The 26574-nt window shown below is 39.4% G+C and overlaps 1 protein-coding gene across 3 annotated transcripts in view; it reads left to right on the top strand.

The window, feature by feature from the left end:
* Positions 1–26574, top strand: part of jus (julius seizure) — a 422348-nt gene that overhangs the window by 229717 nt on the left and 166057 nt on the right. For all 3 annotated transcript variants that reach the window (XM_071588239.1, XM_071588240.1, XM_071588241.1), the window contains exon 2: positions 18945–19091. In XM_071588239.1, the coding sequence (XP_071444340.1) occupies positions 18945–19091 (147 nt within the window). The remainder of the gene's footprint in view (positions 1–18944; positions 19092–26574) is intronic.

Raw genomic sequence — 26574 nt, forward strand, 5'->3', positions numbered from 1 at the left:
CCGATGAATTTGCATTCACTATAGTTATTGTATTGGAGTCTCTATCATTATTTTACGTTTTACATGATCTCACTAATGGCTCAGATGGTTAATAATAATGCAGTTTTGAAATTATCGAAATATGTTCAAAAAATTCTGAGTTGGGTTGAGAAGATTTCGAAATATTAATTTAATTTTATATTCCAATAACGTAAAATAGTCACGGGTGAATCCCTTGTTAAGTGGTTCTACTGTCTCCAAACCGAATCTTGTTCGTATTGACAGGAGCAACGCAACCCCATTTCTTCGAGTTTTCCGTTAACCCTAAAGGATGGACAGGTGTCTCTCGCGAGGGTTCAAGAGTTTTATGTTCAAGCCGAGGAAGGTAGGAGACAGACGAAAAAGGATTCTTTTTTTTTACTGGGGAAGCAGAATTGCTCGTTTAATCAGTGGCAGTTAAATATCCAGAAAACTCCACGGGCGTTGGCGGGTGGGATGTAGTGAGAGATCTGGTCATTTTGGGAGGGGAGGTGAAAGGGAGCGAAGGAAGGAGACGGAAGAATATATTGGGGGAGGGATGAGGGGGTGGAAGGCCGAGAGCGTGGCGGAAGAGGGCCCCAGGAGGTTGGCCGGCAAATGGAAGTGCTTTGGTGCGCCGGCGGTGAGGAATGCTCCCCTGAGAGAATTGGGGGCCGAGAAGGGATATGAGAGATGTAGCAGAACCGCGAGGAAAAGGGAGAGGAAAGAGTGGGTTAGGGGGAGAACGCGAGGGTTAGGGGAAAACATGGCTCGGCAAATGGAGAAGGCAAGGCAGCTAATGCTAGTTGCTAGGAGAAATACAAGACAGCTCGACGGAATTCTTGAGCAGTAGAAGTTAAGGATGACATCCGACACGTTGAACTGAATTATACGATTATGAGACAGAAATCAACATTTTAGGTCTATCTGTTGCTCTGTTTTTCGGAGCACATCGGATTGACATTGCAGCGATGTGTTATTATAGTGATCAATTAAATTAGGGAAGTTGCCAGGAATGTGTTAGATTTAATATATGTTGAATACAATTTAATTAAAGAGACACTACATTTCAAACTTGAAAATAATTATTTTTTAATACAGACCTTTTGTTAATATAATTCACCCATATCACAATTAACCTTGTGCATTAAACTTTTGTGCCCCTAAAGTGGAAAGGAATAAAAATAGAAGTATTTCGCAATTTATTATGAAATTAGTATTATATATATATATATATATATATATATATATATATATATATATATATATATACAGGGTCGCACCCAAAAGTGGTAGGACTGATTTTCTCTGGCGCGAACGGAGCGGTGAAGGGGGGTCTGCCTGACAGGGTAAGGTGGAGGGGGCTCTTAGCAACAAAACAACACCAACCTCAGTTGCCTGCGGGCTGAAGTTGAGTGAGGACACCGTTTTTAGTGAAGCAAGTTTTTTGTCCGCATCGAAAAACAAAATGAATCTGAAATTAGAGCAGCGTTATTCCGTGAAGTTTTGTGCGAAACTCGGGAAGACGGAAACTGAGACCCTCGATATGATCAAGCAGGCTTATGGGGACACTGCCTTAAGCCGTTCCACAGTATTTGAGTGGCACAAGTTGTTTAAAGAGGGTAGGGAGCTCGTTGAAGACGACCATCGCTCCGCACGGCCGTCGACGGCAAGAACCGACACGAATGTGGACAGAGTGACGACACTGCTGAACACAGACCGACGCTTAACCAGTGAAGAAATTGCAGACCAGTTGGGTCTGTCTGCATCCAACGTCCATTGCATTATTTCACAGGATTTGGCCATGCGCAAGGTGTGCGCCAAGATGGTGCCGAAAATTCTGCCATGGTGCGCTCGTCGTCAGACAGCTCCTGGCCAATTACGGCGTAGCCACGTTGCCGCACCCGCCCTTTTCTCCCGATCTGCAACCACCGGACTTCTTCTTCCCCCTGATGAAAAGACAGCTCAAGGGACGACCTTTTGACTCGATAAAGGCCGTTCAAAAGGCTTCGACGAGGGTCATCAACGGCATCCCCAAAGAAAATTTCCAGCGGGCGTACGGGGAATGGGAGCAAAGTTATACTAAGTGTGTAGCAGCTCAAGGAGCATACTTTGAAAATTATTAAGTATATCGTCAATAAAATTCTTGTAAAAAAATCAGTCCTACCACTTTTGGGTGCGACCATATATATATATATATATATATATATATATATATATATATATATATATATATATATATATATATATATATATATATATATATATATATATATATATATATATATATATATATATATATATATATATATATATATATATATATATATATATATATATATCTGAAGACGACAGCCGTGCTGTCGAAACGTAAAATAACAAATTGTGAGTGTCCTTTCTTTTTGTCTCTATATTCTAAAAATCTACATCTGTGTTTTATATATATATATATATATATATATATATATATATATATATATATATATGGTCGCACCCAAAAGTGGTAGGACTGATTTTATAACAAGAATTTTATTGACGATATACTTAATAATTTTCAAAGTATGCTCCTTGAGCTGCTATATATATATATATATATATATATATATATTTATTTATTTATTTATTTATTTATTTATTTATTTATTTATTTATTTATTTATTTATTTATTTATGAACATGTATAAAATCTCGTCTACATTAAGTGCTTTTAAATAAAGAATCATAATTACATTATATAAAATATACTATATGTGTGTAAGTGTATTTTTAGTGGTAAAACATTTTACCAAGTATTGGTATTTCTCCCACAATAAAATGAAATTTCAAAAAGTTAAGTCTTCTACAGTCAACTTTATTCGCATGAAAAAATTTCTCTCAATTTCGTAATGATGACTAGTTTCAACTTTTAAAAAAATTTTAAGAAATATATTCAGTGTGATTTTTCATCTAAAGGTACCATAAAACAATGTTCATGCCTACAAAAAATACATTATATTTCACGTATTGCGCGATAGATTCCTTACCCCTTCGAGCTCTTCCCAGACACGGCGCCAGCGTTCGAGATAGCGAGTTGGACCCTCGGGCCAGAACACACACAACGTGAGTCAGCACAAGAGGGTGGGCATGGGGTATGAGGAATGTTTCAAAATATTGATCTATAAGATTGAACCGAGGCAATAATGCAATGGGGACATGTCCACATAATCCTTTTTCTCCTTGAGAGAACATATCCGAAATGCTGAAAGGGAAACGTTATTGTGAATGACACGGGTGGGTGAAATTGACCAGAGGAGGGGGGCAGGTCTTTCACCTTCCCATCGTATCGCCCTCTCTCTCTCACACACTCTCCATTACTTAGGAAACAGCGTTCAATGCAGCTTTAGAACGTTTTGAGTCATTCTGATCGAATGATATGGGCGATAATGGTAACAGTCGAGTGGAGCGGTTTTTTCACCGGACTGATCCATTTTTCACATGAAAATATCTTGAGATTAAAAAAAAATAAATTCGATGATGAAAAGGTAACAGGACGGGAAAAATGAAAAACTAATAATGAAATAACACCAGAGAACCCAAAACTTGACTACCATTTATGCGTATCTAAACTTCAGAGGTCGAGCATGCAGATGAAAATTAAAAAAATGTCTTTGAGTTTTACGTTAAACAAAGAACCTATAGCTTTCAGGAAGAATAATAAAGAAGCAAATATGATTATTCACAGATACCTTTGAATATTGGTTGATTATTCAGGAGAAGAACAAAATCGTGGAATTTTTAAACCGTGCGTGATAATTTATTACTGCTTACTGAAATAAACATTTTAAATTTTGATCATTTCATGCTCTTATTGCAGATATATTTTTCGACTAACGTATTTTCCGATAATGTTCAATCTCGTTGCATGTATAAACGTATGTGAATACATGCCTCGCAATCATACAACATTGAATATTTTTAAATCTTTTTCAGACTGGACTTAAAAGCTCCATTTTAAATAATCTGGGCAAAATGAATTAATCCACTGCTAAGATCATTCGTTTATGCATGATGTAAAGTGTGCCTGTTGAATAATGAAAAGCACAATATCTTCAACTATTAGTCTTGGACAACCATACTCTCTACTAAATGCTTAACGTCTTCAAGCCAAAATATTCTTCTTGGCAGCTAACAATGGCGCAGTAATTAAATCCACAGCTAAAATCGAGCAATTTGTGGTCTGGTGCCAGGGTCATATGGCTGGGTTGGGAAAAATTAGATATACGAGGGTCATCCGGAAAGTAGTACCCGTTCGTGAAATAAAGACACAAAAGTAAATATTAACAAACATAAAAAATTTTATTTGAAAGAGGATACTTTAAACTACTTCTCAACATAATCTCCAAGCAAATTAAGGCATTTGTCATAACGTGTGACAAGTTTCTGTATTCCTGCTGCATAGTCCTTCGCCGCCAGCTCATTGAGATACGCGAGGGACCCATCTTGCACAAATTTTTGCATAATGCAGATGGTGTTTAACAATTTCATGAACAATTGTTCGAGAAACATTGGGAAAATGCTCACAGATGTCATCAATTGTGACGCGCCGATCGTTCCTCACGAATTCGTCAACTGAGCTCACCAGTTGGTCTGTAATGACAGACGGTCTCCCCGAACGCTCATCGTCGTGTGTGTTCCCCCTCCCCATGTTGAAGTTGCGACACCACCGCCGAACAGACGACTCGTCCATTACATTGTCTCCATACACCTCCTTTAATTGGCGATGAATATCACATGGGCGAACGTTTCTTGCATTGAGGAATTTAATCACTGCCCTCACTTCACAACTGGCGGCGTTCTCAATTTTTTTAAACATTGTAAACAATCACAGAAACAACACAGGCAATGCTAGCGTCACGCAACTTGGCTCAGAGAAGGCAGACAAGCCACTGAAGCTATCTGACCTCGTCCAGCGGCTACTCGCGTCGTCAGCACTTCATGCGGCACGAACGGGTACTACTTTCCGGATGACCCTCGTATATATATTTTTAAAAACATTGACTAATTTATCCACCGTTTATTAACCGCAAAACGCATTTTTAGTTTTGGAGACATTCCAAATAATTCACATTCATGAGACCGCAGACTCGCAGCACAAAAAATTCGCAATACCATTCCGATTATGAAATAAAATTAAGAACAAGAATTCTTGTGTCTTGAATACCGGGATTTCGGGGATAAAACGGAGATTCTCCCCATTTTCTCCTCTAACTTCTTGCTAGTAAATTTCTCTTGACTCAGTAATGTAATTTTTGAACTCTGTTGGAAAATTTCATACTCCCAATTTTGGGATACGTTATTATCGTGGCCAGAGCAAAGACTGCATATAAAAAGTATAACTAATAGTCTTGCTTCATCCAAAAAATGTGTTCCCTCATCATCATACGCAGCCAATTGTACCAGTTACGGTATAAACGAATAAATATTGAAGCATAACTAATAAAACAATTCTTGGAAGGGAATGCTCGTAGATTGGATGCACCATGTATTGTGAGCAATATTATACCAGATTAGATATCCACAATAGATTAAAATCGCGTGTAATATCAGAAGTATATACCAAGGCACACTTGCGCAATGGTTCCTCGGTGAAAATTTGTCGGGAATGAGAGCAGAGAATGCCGGAAGGCCGCCAGAGACGCCCCGCGAAAGAAATAAATTTGTAGGAGCGTATATTTGTAAAATTATTTCTATGTATGCATACATACGCACTCCTGCCATATTGAACGAATAAAGGCGGAATAATAAAACCACTCCGCATGCATACCACATGAATTAAAGATGGCTCGGGATTAAAACGTGGCAACACCAATACGGGTGAGCAAACACTCGTGGAAAATTACATGAAACAGCAATGAATGCAATGTATCCCTAAAAAATACATGAATGGCCGAATGGGGGGAATGGGAAAAAGAGGAAAGAGGAGAGAATGATGAAAAGAGAAGAGGAGAAGCGGAGGATAAAGGGACGATCTGATTTCGAATGCAGCCCACAATTCACCCGGCATCCCTGAAAAACCTCTTCCACTCCCTATTCTTCCCATTCCCGATACAAACTGCCTCTCTTCACCCCCACAAAGCATACGCTTCCTCCTCGGCCACTTTAGGCATCTGCACTCAAAGCTGCCTCGCTCCAGCGGCCTCTGCTCTTCTCCTCTGCGCTCCAGCTCCGTCCTCCCACCTACTCCCTCCATTTATCGCGAGGACTTATGGGAGATTGTTTAGGAGAGGATCAAAGAGTCTTTCTTTTCCTTCCCCAATTCTCTCATTCTCTCTCCTCCTCTCACCTTCTCACTCTTTACTTCTCCTCTTCCCTTTTGCTCCCTTTCCGACCTATCCTCTCTTTTCCTACCTATGTGACGAGTGCCGATTCATGTTTAGGGTCATTTAAACCTGAAGTGGCTTATTTCAAAAGAGGTGACAGTAAGAGTGAATGCCGTAAAAAATAATAATATAATTCAAACTTTTTGGGCAAATAATTGGAGTAAATAATGAAAATGCTTAACTTTACTTAATTCAAATATATACCTCTAGCAGCGAGGAAGGCTACTTTGACCATTCATCTAGAAGCACAACTTTTAATTTATTTTTTCAACTTATAGTACAGTTTTGTGGTAAATACTTTTCATAAGCCAATCGAGAGCCCTAAATGGGAAAAGATAGGAACATTTTCTGTCTTATTCCACCCTAGTTAAATAAAATAATCATCAATTACCTCTCTCTCTCTCTCTCCATCACCCTCTTTTTCTCCCGATCTCTCTCCCTTACCCTCTTTTCGCCTCGGTCAACATCCTTCCTTGCGATTGCTTGAGTGTGGTCCCTTCGCGGCTGATCAATTATGAATCTCCAGCCGATTTCGTTTGTGCTCGTCCGAAAGGTCAAGGCATGCGGGATGAGACGCATAGTGGTCCGCTTCTAGTTCAAAAAGGGTCGGAAATCGATTTCCTTTAAGTCACGGTGAGCCTCCGGAACCGATTTGCGAAGCCAGACATAATTGAATCACTTAGAAGGGACTACATGACGAGTTTTAATACTTAGGGTATTCGGAGTTGTTGCTCCGTGAATTCACGTGAACTCATCCCCAATGGTTAATCCATGTCTTCCGCGGCGTGTTCCTTTCCAAAAGTATCTCCAATACTAGGGTCGGTTGCTCCTTTCCCTCCTCCGTCGCTCACGTAATACATGCTTAAGTGGCTCGTGATTGAAGGTAAATGAACCAAAACTTAACGGATATGCAACCTTGTCGTCAGATTAAGATTTAATGGCGGCTGAGTCTAATGAAATATTAAAATAGCTAATTAATTAAAAATTAAAATAAAAAAGCGAACTCGAAGTATCAGTTATTTACCACGGGTATTTTTGAATATATATCCAAAATTAAGAAAGAAGTGGCCCATACTTTTCACCATTTTTGACACATTAAATTTTTGAAAACTACGATTTTTACGCCGTTCAACAGTTTTTCATTAACAAAGTTGACATGCGGGGTCTGTTCAAAAAGTTTCACGAATTTTTAATTTTCGCGGGTTACATATATTAGATTTTCGATTTTTTGTGGCGTTATGTTGGTACTTATTTATCTCACTTATTCCGAAGAGCTCGGCCATTTTGAATGTACAGTTATGTCGACAGCTGTTTTGCTTGGACGGATTTTGGCTTGTCTTCAATTTTTGCCTGTTCCAAAAAATGGATCAAAGAATCGGTATCAAATTTTGTGTGAAAAACGTAATTAAGTGCGCGGACGCATTCCAAATATTGACTGTGGAATATGGAGAAGCTAACTTGGAGCGAAACAACGTTAATCGGTGGTACAAAATGTTCTCAGAGGGCCGAGAAGATGTGAACGACGAAAAGCGTGCCGGACGCCCGAGCACGTCAACAGGCTAAACCATTGATGAAAGGAAGAAAATAGTACTGACCAATTGTCGAATCACCGTTAGAGAAGTTGCCGAGGACCAATACATATCAATTGGCTCGTGTCATTCGATTTTTACCAATGATTTGGGCATGACACGGGTCGCCGCGAAATTCGTACCAAAATTGCTCAATTTCGACCAAAAACAGCAACGTATTAACATTGCTAATGACTCTGTCCGCGAAAATCTAAATTTATTCCAGAGGGTCATAACTGGTGATGTATCATTAATACCATTGACGGTTAATAGTTATGACGTAGACACTAAAGCTCAATTATCCCAATGAAAGCTACAGCACGAGCCAAAACAGAAAAAAGCGTCGGTCGAATGTGAAAGTTTTACTTACAGTTTTCTTCGATTGCAGGAGAGTGGTGCATCATGAATACTTGCCACAGGGTAGAACGGTAAATAATGAATATTACGAGCAAGTTATGCGCAATTTGCGCGAATCAATCCTCCACAAACGCCCGGATTTTTGGAAGAACAAAAATTGGCTTTTGCACCATGACAACGCCCCTGCTCACACATCGTTGCTTGTGCGCGAATTTTCGGCCAAAAAGAACACACTAATGATGCCGCAGCCACCGTATTCCCCAGATCTGGCCCCCAGTGACTTTTTCTTGTTCCCGAAACTGAAGAGGCCCATGAAAGGACGACGCTACGCTACAATTGACGAGATAAATACTGCATCGAAGGAGCTGAACAACATCACAAAAAATGATTTTTTGAAGTGCTTCGAGGATTGGAAAAAAATATTGGCACACCTTTATAATTTCTAATGTGGACTACTTTGAAGGGGACAAAATAGATATTCATGAATAAATAAATCATTTTTGAAAATCTGAAAAGTCGCGATACTTTTTGAATAGACCTCGTATGTTATTCTATTACTCTCATGACCCAATACGAAGTTGTTACATATGCATATACAATTAAATACCCCGTTGAAAAACATACGCTGTCCTTAGCGCTACCATGATGGATAACCGAGAACGCTTATTTAAAATACCGACACTGTCAATGATGGAGGAGCAGAAACAGACAAGTAATCAACTTTAGCGGAAGGTCTTCGACAGCTACTGAAACTATTAATTGGGGACGTATTTTAGGCAAAATATTTGACAAGGCCACCATTCACGAGTTTCAAATAAGGCTACATCATCCATCAATCTTTAAGAACCACTTAAACATGAATAAGCTCATCGATAATTGAGCTGAATACAGATGATCAATGTGTGAACGATGAATAGCTATTTCTCGATCAAGTGTCAATTACTGTGTTTGAAGATTCACTTATGGTATAGTCCATTATTTGAAACCAGTTAAAAGTTTATAAATTTTTGCTGCGTAAGTGAATGTAAATTAACATTAGATAAAACATGATCCGCCAAGATGAATCCAATACATTACCAAGTTGGCTATTAATTGGGAAAACAATTTTCTGTTACGAGTAGTGTATGCTCTCGAATATCCAATAAAAAGTATAGTCTAATACGATGATTCGAAATTCAATCTATCGCTATTATTGTTTAATAAATTTTCTAAATATATATTATAAGCCTAAGCAGGAGTATTCTTATATGCATCAATAGAGGAGTTTGACGTAAGAACATGAATATTCAACTACTCAACCAAACAAGTGTGAATAATTTCAAAAGGAGTGCATCGAGAAAAAACTGACAATTTTCCGAAAGATTTAAAAGAAAACTCTAAAAACCGCATATATTAGTTGAATTCTATATTCCCGGAGTGAACTTTTTATTTAAATTTTATTAAAGAATGGCGAAAAAGTAAGTGAAATATACAATACAAAATGAATAAGACTTTTTGATTTTATCCATCAGCCACCGAGTTTACTGAGCTTGTACGGTCACTTGTTTTTCCGTATGCTTGGGCTGGTTCATATTCACTTTCTCTAAGGAAAAGAATATGGTAAGGAAATATAACCAGCAGGCAAACATCGTCGAATATCTAAATCTACAAAATACCCCATAAGCCGCCGCAAGGGCGTGCGGTGGGGGATGTTATTATACCACCCGTAAAACTGAATTAAACCACGTTTAAAACAAAATAAAGCATGCCAATTTACGGCCCCATTTTCTCCTCTCTAAGACATATGAACTTTCTATTTAAGAAGATATTTATTGCTTCGAAAAGGACCGAAAAGAATTCAGGAGTAACTCTTTTTGTTGCAAATAGTATAATATTTTCAGGTAAAATAATTCGTTCTCTTCGAATGTACCGAGATAGTCAAGAATAGGTGGTGCTCTTTCAGGTGAAAACAAAAGGAAAGGGAAATGTTGAACGGTCCTTTTGGTTCACATTGAAAAGTATTTAATCATAATCACTCGTCACTAATTGAGAGCGAGGTAGCAAGAGGAAGTAACGCTTTTGAAGCATTTCGAGGTACTCAATATTTAAGCATTACTGTTTCATGTTCAGTCATGCATTTCAATCTAATTCGAAAGAGTTTTCCCGTACAGTTAAGTATTTGGCTTAAATCTCCATGTTGATACATTATTTATTATTCAGCGTCTTCCATTGGTTGCTCCACGAGTTTCATCCACGGGTATTACACAGTAGTACTCCCCCATTCGCCTCTTTCGACGACCATCTCCTACATTTCTCGTGTACCAAAATGTTCCTACCCGCTCGGACAAATGTATGCGGCACACGCTGACCGCTCGTCGGTGAAATGAATGCGTCCATATAATTTAACGAAATAATATCCTTCGCCTCCAACCGTCCATGTCTAAACAGTAGATACGTCTCACGACGGGCATTTGGGATGCGCAGGAATGTCCACGTGAAAAAATCTCGCACTGCACCTCGTCCCGACGATCCCTCGCCTCAACATGACGCGGTTCCCTCCCGCCTAATCTCAAGCCCATCACTCAACCACCCACTCTCTGCCACCAACCCCTCCCTTCACCCCTTCCCCAAGCCCAATGCAAATCCCCCCCGCACCCCTTCAGCGCCCTTTCACTCCGCCCGTCACACACGCGCACCAGCAGGATAAAACACTTCCCACCCCCGGTTACCTCGCCAAAAATAATCCATTGTTCCTACTCCGCGATTCCACCCCATCCTCCATCTCTCTATGTCTCTCTCTCACGCCCTAATTCTATATTCCATCCCGTACACCGTCCCCCGCCACCCCCAGAGTGGCCCGCTGAAATTTCCTTCCTTCCATTCCGCTTCCACCGTAGCAGCTCCTCGCTCTCTCCACCCTTTCTTTTATACGCCTCTCTCTCTCTCTTTCTGTGTGTGTGCAGCGAGCCGAAAAAAAAGCGACCGGGAGGAATATAAATATACAAGTGGAGAAGGAGAAGACGTGAAAAAACAGCGGGGAGGAAGGGAGAGCGAAAGAGTGGCAGGGTTGGCCAGGAGAGGAAGGTGGGAGAGTGTGGCAAATGGGTGAAGGGTGGCCTGGCGTGAGGAATAGCAGGTAGAGTGGGGCGTAGTGGCGCGGTCGTAAGCATTTAGATTTCTGGTACCTACGTGATGGCCGCTGCACCTCGTGAGATGGATATCCTCGACTTTAGCCGCGCACCACGATCTATGTAAGATTTACGGAAGCAAGAGTTACAATTCAAGTCATACTGTAGTAGTTAAGAGTAAAATTGAGTTTAAAAAGTATGGTCCATAAAATAAGTAGACTAAAGTCAATAAAAGGAAGCCGGAAGAAATTCAATTCAGACTGTCGATCAGCTCGGAGAATAAGCAAGTCGATTTGGATACTGTCGAGATAGTTTCAAAACTCGCAGAAATTTTTTAGGGCACAAGTGCACAAGTAATTTGTGCATGCAATATGACCTCGTGTAAAGAAATTGAAATGTTTTCTATTAATTTTTTGTACTTACGTTCAAACGGGGGGAAAATTACACTGATATAGTTAAATAATTTTCTCCGAGTTACTTTTGTGAATACATGGATTACAATTTCATCTCATGCAAAGTTTTTTAAAGAAAGAGGTGGATGTAAGAGTAGGCAATAACCGGTAACTATGGAATCCAATCGCGTTGAATTTCAAGAAAACTGAAAAAAGTATAGGATGAGCAGGAATGGACTAATATGACAGTGAAAAATGGATTTCAGAGCGTGAGGGGAGAGTTAGGTGTTAAGAACAAGCACTCTTTGGTGTCGACTGCTGAGAGACCGATAAAAATTCGAGGAGGAAAGATGCGAGAAGGTTGGAAGGAAATATCTGTGACCCTGGTCTCGATATTTCAAGAACCCAACAAACCAAAATTCATCTTGAAAATACATTTGTCACGCATAATTTCGTTTGAGTTCTCGGAAACTCGGAAAATATCCAAGGAGTCACGCCAAATCCTCGTTACGTTTGTGATGAAAGTCGCATGAATGTTTAATAATCACTTTTTTGTTACTTTGGTATGTACCTTGTAGTTTTGCATGTTAAAAGTTGACGCGTGATTCCTCCTAGAAGAGTTTTCGAAAACCTGGTTGTCTTTTGCATGAGTGCATTGTGTATAATACCGAGTAGTAAGAATAAAAATTCTTTTCAAATCACAACGGTTTCTATATAGTAGAAATACTGCACAATAAACGTGAAGGGGAAATCATTTGGAAATCAAACGAAGAAACCGGCAAACTACCAACAAACTACGAGGATAATTTTTAATTTAAGCCTGCTTGTTCATTAAAATATATGTATATATATATATATATATATATATATATATATATATATATATATATATATATATATATATATATATGTATATATATATGTATATATATATACACACATTCAAACACGAAATCCCGCCAAACGGCGAATAAATACTCATATATACAGAAACATATATAAGGAAAAGGGATAGGAACACGTATAAAGGACGAACACAATAGAGGTGGGGAAGGCGGAATCGAACGGATCACAAGAGTAAAAATATCTCCTCAACCGGGACTCGAACACCGGATCTTTCCACTTGCCGGGCGGATGCTCTTAACCACTTGAGCTATCGAGGATACGTAATTTACCCTGAGATCCGTGGGTCTTATATGTCGCCAAGCGCCCCGATTCTTTAGCCAAGAGATGGCGTCAGGGGGCTGTTTCACCCACCAAAGGAGAAATAGACAATACACAAGAGGAAAGGACAGTGGTTAGAATTCATACAACATCAAACAGGAAAAGAACAGTGCGTTTCGTGGCACGCATAGCCAGAAGAAAGAGATGAGCCACAGTGGCCAAATACACATTCAAACACGAAATCCCGCCAAACGGCGAATAAATACTCATATATACAGAAACATATATAAGGAAAAGGGATAGGAACACGTATAAAGGACGAACACAATAGAGGTGGGGAAGGCGGAATCGAACGGATCACAAGAGTAAAAATATCTCCTCAACCGGGACTCGAACACCGGATCTTTCCTTATGCAGGCATCCACATTCGCATACGGTAATGGAATACACCGTGAAGGCCACTCCAAAGCCTCTTTGCACACACAAGAGGCTGCACGTAGGCGTGAGCCGGAGATCCCAGCTGTGCTATTCGGAGGGGAATGATTTCTTTCGACGTGGCGTAAACCGGAAGTGGGATACGGGAGGGGGCTCGAGGTGAAGGAGGTCCTCTCCCACCGGGATAGGTGGATGGAATTCGGGGTCTTCCCCCCATTTGCGGAAGGAAACTAGCGAGATTTGGAGCATGGCGCCCCTCTGTGAGCGAGTCCATACAGGAAGGAGTCGATGGGGCGCGAGGCGGGGGAAAGCACCCGATCCCTTCCGCATGGTGATCGCCTCAGGGGTGGGAGAGAGAGTAGGAAGGAGAGGGGTTAGTTGTACATGGGGGTAAGGAGATAGGAGGGGGAAAGAGAGAGTGCGGTGGATGTAGCCAGCCAGCCACCCCCCCCCCCACACCAGTCACGAAAGCCCGACGTCGTTGGGCGTGCCCAAGAGATTGTGTCCTCGCACGCACGTCCGCAGCGGTGTTAAGGGGTGACGCGGGGCATTAAAGGTGGTGAGGGACGGGAGGAGGATTAAAGGAAAATGGGGGTGCGACAGGGGCGACGCGCTGAACAACCAGAGCGGACGACGTGAGGGCAGAGGGAAGGGGATGTGCATGTGTGGTGGGGACGGAGGGGGGTGGTTGCGGAGAAAAGCGGGGACGAAAATGAGGTGGGAGACGCGTGTGAGAAGAGCGAGTTGGGAATTATGTGCTTCGGGGAAATGATCGGAGGGACGTGTTTGTGTGTTCGAGTATGTTGGTGCTGCGTAAGGGGTCATAAAATTCTGAGGTTAATATTCGCCCCGAAGACGAAGAATGATCGATCACGGCCTCAAGTCAATGGCGTCTACGATGAGGGGGATACGATAAAAACATCTGGAAAATCCTCCTCTACCAATTGAATTAGGTCCTATCGTAGCGGGATTAATTTCGTGACACTCGAAATTAAGGAGAGTTTACGTCAAATATTTATTCATCTGTCCCGAGAAATCGAAACTCGCCTTAAGAGCTTGCAAATTCACTTAGATTTCGTTTATTTTCAGACAGAAATATATCTAAGCTACTTAAATCTTAACACGTTAAGTAAAAGGTGCGAGTTTAAATCTGAGGCACTTTTACATTACTAATTATTTACACTTGGTAGTGGTAGGCTCTATTTCGTTTGTTTGAAATAAACCTTTTTTTATTAAAGCTTTTTAATTTTTCTCCGGATATTAGTCCATTAAAAGTTTCAATGCATGTTCAATAACTAAACAAGTTTGTATTAACGTAGTGCGCCTATTTTCATTGCGCCTTGCATTGATACATAGGCGTTTAATCACCCTGTATGAAATAAATTACTGAGAAAAATTTCAATTTAATTATAACTCAGTACTTCATAACCGTTGAATTTTAAATTTATCGAACCATTCATCGATCGGTGTCGCCTTTTATTGCCTAGCATATATTTTAAACCATTAATAGAACTACACTACTTACTTTATTTAAAGCATGCATCTAGTCGATAAAAAATAATATTCTGGCCAATTAATTACCTTAAATGTTAATTAAATAAATTTGAAAGTATTTTCTCCTTATTTTCTAAATACATGCTCAAGGGAAGCATTGGAAATAGAAATGTCACAACCAACCACGCCCCGTGCCAAGTATAAGAAAATAGGATTAATTATAATTATGGAGGCGCCAGTTATTAATGCATTAGATATGGTTTTAACTTTAGATTTTCGCTCAAACGACTAATTTAGTTCTAAATTATTAGTCACCCCGACTTCAATAGAGTATTTTCCCTCCCATATTAACCATAAGAAATTAAAATAAATCCACATTCCTGTACGCAATTAGCATTTTTTTGCAAGTAAAATGTAAATAATTTTCTTAATTGTAAACTCATACTCATTGGGCTCAAAGGATTCGCAAAAAAGCTCATTTTCCCCAGAGATGCAAAATGAGAATCGCTTAAAATGTTGCCAAAAATTAGTCGAAAAATAGTAATCATTAACAACTTCACGTTACTTATCAGATTAAGATGTCTGACACTGGTTCCGGGAAAATATTTAACACCGTTGAAAGAGATAAATGAGGGAGTGAGGTATAAATGGTATGTGGGGTAGGTGGAGGTTGGTGAAAACCTTTGCATTTCTATTTCCATGGATAGATTTAACCAAAAATTTGTCTATGATAGTCAGTTTATGGAGCGTCCGTAGAACACGCAAGAATCTTTATCAATAGATCTCTGTGAATAGTTTGTGATAATTTATACGTTTTACGTTACACGGTTATATAAGTTATACATTTCACGAGTATTTTGATGGGCGATAAAAACGTTGAAAATATTATGGCCGTAATAAAGTATTTAAGTAATCTGATTCTTTGAAAATGTATTGTTAAAACAAATAATATATTACATATGTATACCTGCCCCCTAAAATTTTTAAATTTTACTGAAATGCCCGTTAAAAATTATTTATGGACAAAAATATGGCCAAAGTTTTCCATTTTCTCGGCTAATTTAGCCATTGAGTTAATTACAAAATATGTAGCGCCTACATATTTTTCTTGATTAGAATTTTAGGCTCCGCAAGCAGTAATTCACCTCAACCGGGAAATAAGACATTTATATTCCGGGCACGTATCAATGAAGGAAAACTGGTGAGTGTTTCAGAATTTCCCAGCTTCACAGCTGCTGAGGGAATTGAGTCATCTGGCGTGTAAAAGATCGTTACTCCCGGCAGCATCTGGAGTGATTCCGGCTAATTTACTCCATGATCGGATTGGGCGAACAATACTAAATTCACGTCAAAGTTTTTATATCCCTGTTTCTTAAATATGGACAAAAATACCACAAAATAGACGTAAGAACTTCAATCATGAATGAAACCGAAAATGAAATCTTAAATGTGAAAAGGAAACGATTAGAATCATTAATTTATGAATCGTAATCTTTCAGCCTCGGGCATCAAAATTAAAAAGAGAAATTTAATACTCCATTCGCGGTTAGTCGCTGGTAAGGAAACGAGTACTTTTGAAAGCTACTTGTGCAATTTTCTATTACACCAACATTTCTTGAACCCATTCAAAATATACAGGTATTTTCCTTTCCGAAAAAATTATTTATTTGACGCCAAGGTGATATATTCGTCGATTTAGTGGCGAATTAAACATCAACCACGAAACTAAAAAGGGTCCCAACCTCTGTGTAGGGATGAGGGAAGAAACTGCGTGGCGCACTTAAGGCGAGGTAATCAAATGGCACTTGTATGGGCCATTTTTCACGTGGAATATTTCATAGCGTTAATGGTTGCGTTTGGAGTTTTCCGTAAATGCGTCAAAAGTCACGCCTCTGCGTCACTTGGAGATACTGTTTTCATTGCTCTCGAAAGTGTAGAATGTATTAAGGACAACTTTTCCTCTTTAAACTAACTTTTAAACTAATGAGGTAAATGCATCAATGACAAAGAAGGATACTAGCATGAGGCTAATTAGCGCTTAACATTGAGTTTGCACATTTAATTTGACCTACGTTACATTTTCCATCAAAATATGCTTTGTGCATGGCCTAGATGAAAATGAAAAAAAGAGACAAACTATCATGATTCAAAAATGGATTTTTTAGAATTTAGACTGGCGTGAAAATGTTTATTTATTTTTATTACGCGTAGTTTTAATATTTTCACTCGAAAAATAGTTCTCAAACGGTGTAGTTCAAAATGGTATGAGGCTAACTCTAAGATCTGAGCTGTCACGAAACTGAGTTATGAGTGATTTCAATTTGAGAGAAAAAACTTCATTCTAGGTCATCGCGATAAATATTTTTTTAAGTCTGCCCAATTTCTTAGCATACTTTAAATTTGAGTTCGGCAGAATCAGGAATGCAATAGAAAAAATATGCAGTAAGACTATGAAGTATAGGAAAAGGAAGGCGTAAGAAAGCTTCCATTGTGTTCACTTTTATTGAAGGGGAGTTCCTTGTTTTTTTGTGACCGCGAGCACAAGAAGAATGAACTTTCAATCTGGTCAGGCACCAGTTCCTACTTGCGTGCCGTCTCGATAAGATTGCCGCTGCACACAATTTGAACGGTGTACTTTCTTATCTCTCAGTCAGCACTAGAGGGGCGAACCCAAAAACGGAATTCTTTCTCCCCAGCCGCGACTGCGTGTCTCAGAAACCTCAGAACGATAAACGATTGCTCGATAGTGTCGATAATAATTTTGATCGTGCCTGCCGAACACTTCTGGAGGAACATTAGCCAGCAAGAATGTCCATATTCAGCGATTGGATTGTCTCTATATTTCCCACAGGGCGAAAAAGTACTCTGCAAAAGGCGTTCCAGAAGCGGGACTCGATCCCGCGAATTTTGGGTTAGCGGACTACATCGCTGCTAACCATGTTAATTCAATCGGTCGATTAAAACATTTTCACTTGAAGGGTCCGGAGAGTGTTCAATTTCGCTCTTGGAATGGCTGGGAAAGGTTTCCAAATGAGGAGAAAACTGAAAGCATACCCTAAAGTTGGTGTGATTAATGAGAATACGTTGTTTACCTCTTGATAAACGCTATAGTGTGAGGAATTTACACCTTCAGCACAGTGGGAGTCAGTTTCTTTCCTTGTTCCACTTTAAATTTTCCAGGAAGATCGGGTGATCGAAAAATCGCATTGACACGGTAAAGCTACGGGTGACAGAAGCACTCTAAAACGAGCTCTTTCCAAGGGTTCAGTGGCCGACCTCTATCTCTCCACTAGTCTAGCACGCCTTTGAATGATGAGATAAGTATTTTATGATGCGAAACGCATGAAAAACTACATTCAGACTCTCTATGGTACTTCGAAAGCCGCCACGTTGGCTTATGACGCGGAAGAAGGGAGAGGGTATGGGAAAGAGCAAAGTAGCTTTTGACCCTCCCTCCAAACTACCTTCATTTTCCCACTCCGGTGACCTATTTTCTGGAACACACGACGAAACCGGAACAAGAAATGAAACCGTAAGAAAACGTTATATTATAATTCATATGAAATATAAATGAGTTTCACCCCATGTTATATAATATAGCATTATGGTACTTCCCTTCACAGAAAATACCAGTATTAATTATTTCTCATGATATCGATTTATATCACATATCGGTTTATCGATCTTTATCACATTTAAATTAAAACTGATAATCCTTAATTATGTGCAGACAGAAATAAAAGAGTACCTTTAGCATGTAAATACAAAATAGTAGAGACTATTTTACTTCGGATTGATGATAAGTTATCACTTTTTAATGCGTACAATTTTAATCTTATCTTGACCTCAGGTAAATAACTTAAATCATATAATTCATTAAATTAAGTACAGCTTCTTTTGATTCATTGGATCCATGCTTATGGTACAGCAATATCATCGATATATATTTATAAACTTGGTACCTAAAAAAGGTGACTTATTTTCTCGGTAATGGTTAAAATTGTGTATGAAATTGAAATGTGTGTATAACCTGATTGACACCTTCTTTCCGTTTCCTCTTTCCCTCCGCAGAGGAGATGGGGAAGAAGAAGTACGGCGACGATTGCAGCGACAGCAGCGAGTGCGGCGTGGAGGGCGGGACGTGTGACAGCGAGAAGCGTGTGTGCCAATGCCTCCCCGGGCTGAGTGTCACCAATCACATCGACAAGTGCGGCAAGAGTGAGTATACACACGGCGCGTGCCCACGCACGCACACACACTCTCTGCGGTCCGCCGGAGAGAATACCGGAGGACACGTTTTTCTCACCGGCCGTCACTTGAACAAACGCTCAGACCCCATTTGCTTTCGTTTGCCGCACGAATACAAGCCCACGGCCACCAAATCAGATGATCTGTCAGTCGAACAAACCGCATTTCGAGTGGCGATGGGAAGTTCGTAAGCGAAGGGTTTAGAAGGAGCCGGTGATTTATCCAACGCTGCGGACGCTGAGAAGTACACTGCAAAGGAAACTGCCTCGATCATTATTAATGGGAACTTTAAGTGACTTTTTATAGTTCGAGGAGACCAGCTTGATTAGATTTTACTATTATGACTGCACTATAATTTTCAGTATTCCATTTTTATCCGAAAAAGGGTAGTTAGTCACATCAACTTAAACTGCTGAAACTATAAATGTTAGGTTTGATGCCGCAGCAAATTTTAGACAAGGCAGAAATAGATTGTAGATTTTGACGGTTGTTTTTATCAAAAAAATTGTAATTATGGGGGTGTTCCCATATTCATATCTTCGTCACGTTTTCCTTGCAACTCAACGGACGTCCTGTCATCAATACGGTTTTCGATGACATTGAACCATTTCAAAATGTTAAAATGCTTCAACCTGACCGGAATTCAAACCCAGATACTTCGATACCCGGACACCGAGGGATTCGGGTAAGAAATCCGGTTAAGGCGAATTTTTTTACTCTTTAAAAGTGTTGAATTTCAATGTATATTAACTGATGACTCCGTTGAAATTTCTGTTGCGGCATCTCCCGCAGTTCTTTGAACGGTTTTGCGATCAACGAAGGAAGCAGTTACGGTTTAAGTTACTGTTATTTTTTTAAATGTTTTATTTCACAGTTGTTTGAATGTTCTCATTTAATAATCTGAAACCTCGTATTGATTAACGTCTGCTTGGGAACCCATCTCATCAGAGTCATCGATTTCAGATGGACTAGGAAGAAAGGACAACAATGGCCTTCGTTTGTTCATCGTCAATATTCACGCGAAGAGGAATATGAAGGTGGTAACGCTTCATGTAAACGATCTGTAAACTTTGAGGACCATCTGGACTATCAGGAGATCTCTGTGATAAGGGCGGCGTGTTGGGGATGCGTTTCATCGCTCGCATTTCATCTCCTGATTACCTACACTAATTCATTTACACTCAGATGTTGATTTTACTCGCCAGCTATCAGGGGTCGTCATGGATTATCAAAATTCTTAATCAACCTAAAATATATATACTGCATGTATTTAAATTATTACAAATTAATGTATCTATTGGTTATTGGTAGAGGTACTGATTGAAAACAAGTGGCCATTATTACTAATAATACTGAAATTAACAAATAAATAAAATTATATCATTAAAAAGTGAGGAAAATTAGTTATTACGGATTTTTTAGTATATAAGGATAAAAAAATTTGAGTTCACTTCATTCCGCGTAGTTGAAAGACTTTTGTAATTTCACATTAGACTAAGGACTCAGTAAGGGCAAATATGTCTTCATAATTATTTTACTGTAAAACGTATTATATGAAACTCTATCGCGTTTTGTTACATTGACATAACAAATTATTCACAAAATAACGAACGTGTTATGCTCCTGGATACTCTGTGTAATGTATTATTTCTTCTATGAACATAAAAATCTACAGAAATTTTAAATTTTCAAAATAATTTTAAGCAAATAAACAGTTTTTTTTAGAGGTAATTTATCTACATAGTGGTGAAATGGCTTTTTTTTAAACGAAGCTTCCATTCTCAAAGTTTCGATGGCGTTAAAAGAATAAGCAACCTTCGACATACCTCAACAAAAATAAGTAATACATAACTGCCGGACGGAATGAAGCTCATACCCAGGACCTGGAAATTTATTTTTATCATGATTATCCAGAACAACGTACGTAATGATTCTCCAAGAAATATTTAAAAATAAGTTAAACTAGAAAAATTTAACTTATATTAATCTACTACCTGGATATCTCAGATTTAACACCAGCGACAATAAATTTAACAGTAAGACAAATTCCCACCTGTAAAAGCTATATGACAAAGAACTACTGTTTTAGAATAGAAATCCTTTCTTTCGTGTAAAAAATTTTTTATAGTAAAATATAAAGACATTTTAGGTTTTATGCTACAAAAAATACGTATACTTTCTCCTGTTGATTACTTTCTGGTTGAAATACAGAATAACTCTATAATCACCGCAATAATGAATTGTAGGGGAAAAGAAAATACTTTGTTCCTTCACATACATTTTATTATGCACGGCCCAGGTTTCGACTTACAAAGTCATCATCAGATGATGATGATGACTCTGTAACTCGAAACCTAGGTCGTGCATGATACAATGTATGTGGAAGAACAAAGTACGAGTTTTTCTTATCCAATATGAATCGCTTCCAAAAAGTAACGCCTCGAACCATCCTACTGATAAAGGTTAGGTTTCCACAGGTCTCTCTTTTAAGACTTTAGCATAGACTATAGCCCCTAGAGCAATCCCGTGAAGTATACTTGACCAAAATGATCAAACTTCCACCGTCCGAATATTTGGAGCTTAAAATGTCTCTACATGTAACAGCACGTGAAAATATTCAATAAGGTGAATGACAGGAGTAACTAGTTTAAATAAAAATACAAATATTTAATATACATGACTGTTGAACCGTCAAAATTGATTATTTTTTCTACATGTACTCTACACTACAAAGTTCAAATTTGCTCGTATTTTTTTTCAAGTTTATCCGTATCCATTAAAATTTCAAACGAACCGTGAGTAGCCGTTGTAGGCAATGAATCACTTATTTCATACGATGACGGACGCCGCAAGTTCAACAGAACTTCACCAAAACTGTATTTGCGGAAGATAAAGCTTGCCGTAAATAAATAATTAACTTTCTTTCCGGTGCTCAGCCATGCCAACTTCCTGGAGGAGCCTTTCATCCAGCCACTATTATCCGTTGGAAAAGCTGAGGTAGTTCTGGGCGAGATACGATCCCTTCTGCAAGGTTACTTTCGACAGTCGGAACGTACCACAATCACACAAGACTTATGTAATGAAACGCTTTAAAGGTATTCAAATGATAATTGTTATTCATATCTAAAGATTAATCACTTGATTTTATTACCTCGTAAACGAATTTCAAACTGCCCAAACTGAAGTATGAAAAAAGGGATTTTTCCCTTTCCTGATATAATCCTTAAAGCCCAAGAAATATTCACTGATATTTTTAATGTAAATCCCCAAAGCATTTAATATCTATTTTTTTATGCATTTTGGTCTTCAATAAATGAGATGAGTTTCTAATTAACCTAATTTTCAACTATTTTTGCTGAACGAGACATTATAAAATTATTTTTCTTTGCTACTGACAAAACCATTTATTAACACAAAGAATAAACATCACCAATATTACATCGTTAGATGGACCTAAAATGATATATGTCCCCGCGATATTAATTGGAATGATTTTATAACACCATTTAGACTCCCTTGAATTTACCCATTATTCGCAATCACATCAGTTGGAAACGACAGATAAAAGTATTCGATATATCTAATCAAAAACTCATTAGTATGTAATTTTGTCCTTAACTTCATCAACAAATGTTATTTTCCCTTAATGTTTTGCCTAATACCGCATTTCAACTATTTGGTGCGGCTTTTATGGTCAACGTATGGTTAAAAAATTCCATCAAATGCAGCACTTTCACGAGGTTGAATGAAATTAAATTAATGGATTAAAGTTTCCCCTCACTCCTAGCACCACTCGTCTACATCTACTAAGTACCCCGTGAGTCGGCACAAGGGCGTTTGGCGGGGGGTGTTAGGTCACCAGCCATACTTTCACAATCGCAATCATGTTTAACTATTTGCACAAATATTAGTTTGAGCATTAAATTTTAATCACATGAAAGAAAGTACAGCAGCACTATTCAATAACAGGATACATTTGTTCAAATAATGTTGTAGAACTGTTAAAAAGATGGGTCTATTAAATTAAAAGAATAAAATGCATGATATCGACAAATATATACACTAACAATTGTAATTATCTCCTACGCGATTGCTGTTGTATCTATTTTGATCTCGTAAGTTACGAGGAAACAACGATATTTTAAATCTATCCGTTCTACAATAAATCTCGCTTATTTTACGTTGGTGATCAGATCTACCATAGAAAACCGGTGCCTGTAATAATGGCCACTTGACCCAAAACTTGTTAAGCGTAGAAAAGATAGATTTAAGATGTCAATTTTTCCCAAGAACAATAATAAGGGATCAGAATAACATTATCCGACAACGTTAGGGTCAACATTAGTCTGGTGTTTATCCAACCCCTGTCACAAAACCCTAACGCCACGTTGCAGGGTGCTAAAATATCAAATAAGACTTCGAGCGAAAAAAATTACATCCACGCCCAATGGAAATATTTTAATTCTCATTATAGATTTTCCTAGGTAGAAATTTACGTAGACCGCAATCAGAGCCAAGGAGGCTTTTCTTTCGGAAATCTTCAAAAAATTTAAGATCTTTCTCCGATAACGTGGATTACTTTCACTGCCACCTTCAAAGCAGTCTGGGATTTAACCGCGAATCTCTTTCCCAGAATCGCAATGTATTTAAAAGGAACGCGATGGGAGGGGAGGGAGTGGGGTCACGAGGGTAATCACCATTTATTACGCAGGCGAAAGCTTTTTCAAACGGTGTTGAAAACTCCCCCCTTCACTCCCCATCCCCACCACCTCCTCCCCAGACATTCTCACTCACTCTCCCGACTCACTTTCCCCGCTCTGGAATTGACGGGCAGCGGCCTGCGGCGACAACACTCCCCGGCGTTTATATTTGCTGCCACGAAATCCTCCCCACCCCCCCCCTGGCACCTCCACAGCGGACTCGCGCTCCCGGACCCCTCCCCTCCTTCCACTTCGACCCTTCCTCTCTCCTCCCCCCCCGTTATCCCTAGATCCACCGCCACGCCCTTCTCCCAGGGCCGTCCCATTTCCACCGCGACACCGCTCTACTCGTTTCCTCGACGAAAATCCACCGCGCCAAGCCGTCGGGCAAAGCCGGGAATTCAGCAGAAAGGGCGAAGGGAGGAATTCAACAAGGGTGGGAGGAAGAAGAAGCTTCAAAGGGAAGAAATAGTGGAAGTAGTGGTGTGGTGGGGTGCACGACAGGGACATGAAGCCATCTGACTAACCTGCATATTAAATCTGACGGACGGCTTTTTCGAGTACAACCTCGATGCTCGCTCCACGGCGACTCTTCGAAAACCCTCCACGCGCCCATTTTTCTATTCCTTTCTCCCTCCGTGAATTCCTTCTGTCTCTCTGTTCTGAGCAGGGCAAGGGGCAAGTTGGTTCTTGCATCCCTTATCCTTTATTCAACCCCTTACTGCAACCTCCCTTCACTCTCGGTTAGTTGTTTCGGCGCGTTGCGCACTGCATTTGTGTTACCGACCGTAACTCGATCCGCCGACCTTCGGTTTGATACGAAAAATCACCAGCAGAGAGATTTCAAATGGGCACTATCTTACTTAAAGTCTCACTGGGGAAGTCGGATCGTATCGTGTTTCAGAGAAAATCGTTCCCTCTTCAATTCACGTTATTCGACGACGAGGCGCCCCCAAATAATCCTTTGTTTTTCCAATAAGGTGCAGAAAACGTTTTGAACGGAATCAAAATGTCTCTAGATATGTTTACAAGCATTTTAGTGCCCCTTTATAGGATGCCATTTAGAGCGCTTTCACAATGGCTGCGATATAGGACTGGTTAATTTGATTTAGCGTGCTCCTCGGGAAAGTCAAATTTCATAGGGTGCTGCGTACTTTGATCTAATAATTAATTAAATAAGTTACTGTTAATGGGGTTTTAGAATTCCTTTATCATGACGATGTCTTTCAGTAGAAGTATAAAAAAATGAATCGCAACTGGAAGTCCGTATCTCATTTCCTAGCATCTATACTATACGTCATTCTGACGCTGTTTCCTCCCCAGCGTTGAATTTAACATCCACGCTGCTGCACGCCCTCCCGCACTCAGTTTTTCTATCCCATCGCTACCTGCTCTCGCTCCGGCCTCTCATTTTTGACCACCCCTTCCCATTGCCATGTCACGTTTCTGTTACTGTAGAGTGGCCGTGGATAGGGTAAAAAACACCCCAATGCGCTTTATGATACGCCAGCCTCTCGTGTTAAAACTTTCCAATTGCAATGTGTTATTGCGCAGCATCCCATTACAAAAATGTATTTCTATGAATTTGTTCTAGTTGACTCTGCTGTTGATTGATTTAAGCAATACAAAAGACATAAAAATCATTGGCAATTCAAAACTTAGATACTGCGTCAGGCTACGCTTTTGGTACAAGGGATAGCGGAAAAAGTGAGAAAACATGACTAAGGAGGAGGGAGAAGAAACAGCAGACCTGGGAGTAGATTGATGGTAAAAGACTATCGAATGTAATGGCGAAGTCTTGTAAAACAATAATAAATGGATATCAGGAGTACATCTATGATATCTTATCTTCTTAATTTATTAAATTTTCTGAAAAGAAAGGTCTTCCGGAGCTAATAAACCCCAATTATGTTCGCCATTTGAAAATTTTCTTTTACAGAAACACATTATGTGCCTCGCGCGCTTTCTCCTCTTGGTTTTAATACATATTTGACGACATTGATTTTATGCAGTGTATTAGATCGCAGAAGATACTCCTTCCTCAAAAGCAACTACGAAAGCGTTTAGGGATTACATATAAACAAAAGCAAACTCTAAAGACAGCTTCAATGCTGTCAAATGTGTTCGGCAAGTCCTGAGACCACAGCTTTCAGGAAATATAAATTTTAAACTGGAGCGTTGCTGTGATTTTACTGCTCCGCCACACGCAATTACCATAACGGTCATCCCAATCAGCATAATTGGCCAACCTTTGAAATCTAATTTCTCCTCTTAACGTATTAATGAATTTAAAACGAGTTCCAGCCACCAAATTCAGGCTAAACCGCATTGATGACAGGACGTCCGTTGAGTTGTAAGGAATAAGTGTCGAAAAAATGGATGTAGAAAGACCCCCATGGTTCCTGTTTTTTTATAAAAAACATTCGTAAAAATCTACTACCTATTTCTGCCTTGTCTAAAATTCTAAACACACACACATGCTATATTTTGTTCCATCCCCCGCTCTTCGCCGCCAGGTGAAAGTGAGGTTATCACGGAATGTTCTATATATCATCAAATTTCCTGGACTTCTATTCCTTATTTTTTCTCTCCTATTCTGCTAGTGCGAAATCATATTAACTCTTTACATAAAGCCTCTCTTTGAGGACTTCTTCGTCGGAGAAAGAGAATGTTGTAGGCCATGACGTGTCCCTGGAATGTGCTCGGGGCCAACGGAGAACAGTCGTATGAAGAATGCGGCCGAAGATAACGTC

Source organism: Hetaerina americana, unplaced genomic scaffold, assembly GCF_022747635.1.
Source record: "Hetaerina americana unplaced genomic scaffold, ioHetAmer1.1.p SCAF_3, whole genome shotgun sequence".
NCBI classification, from domain to species: domain Eukaryota; kingdom Metazoa; phylum Arthropoda; class Insecta; order Odonata; family Calopterygidae; genus Hetaerina; species Hetaerina americana.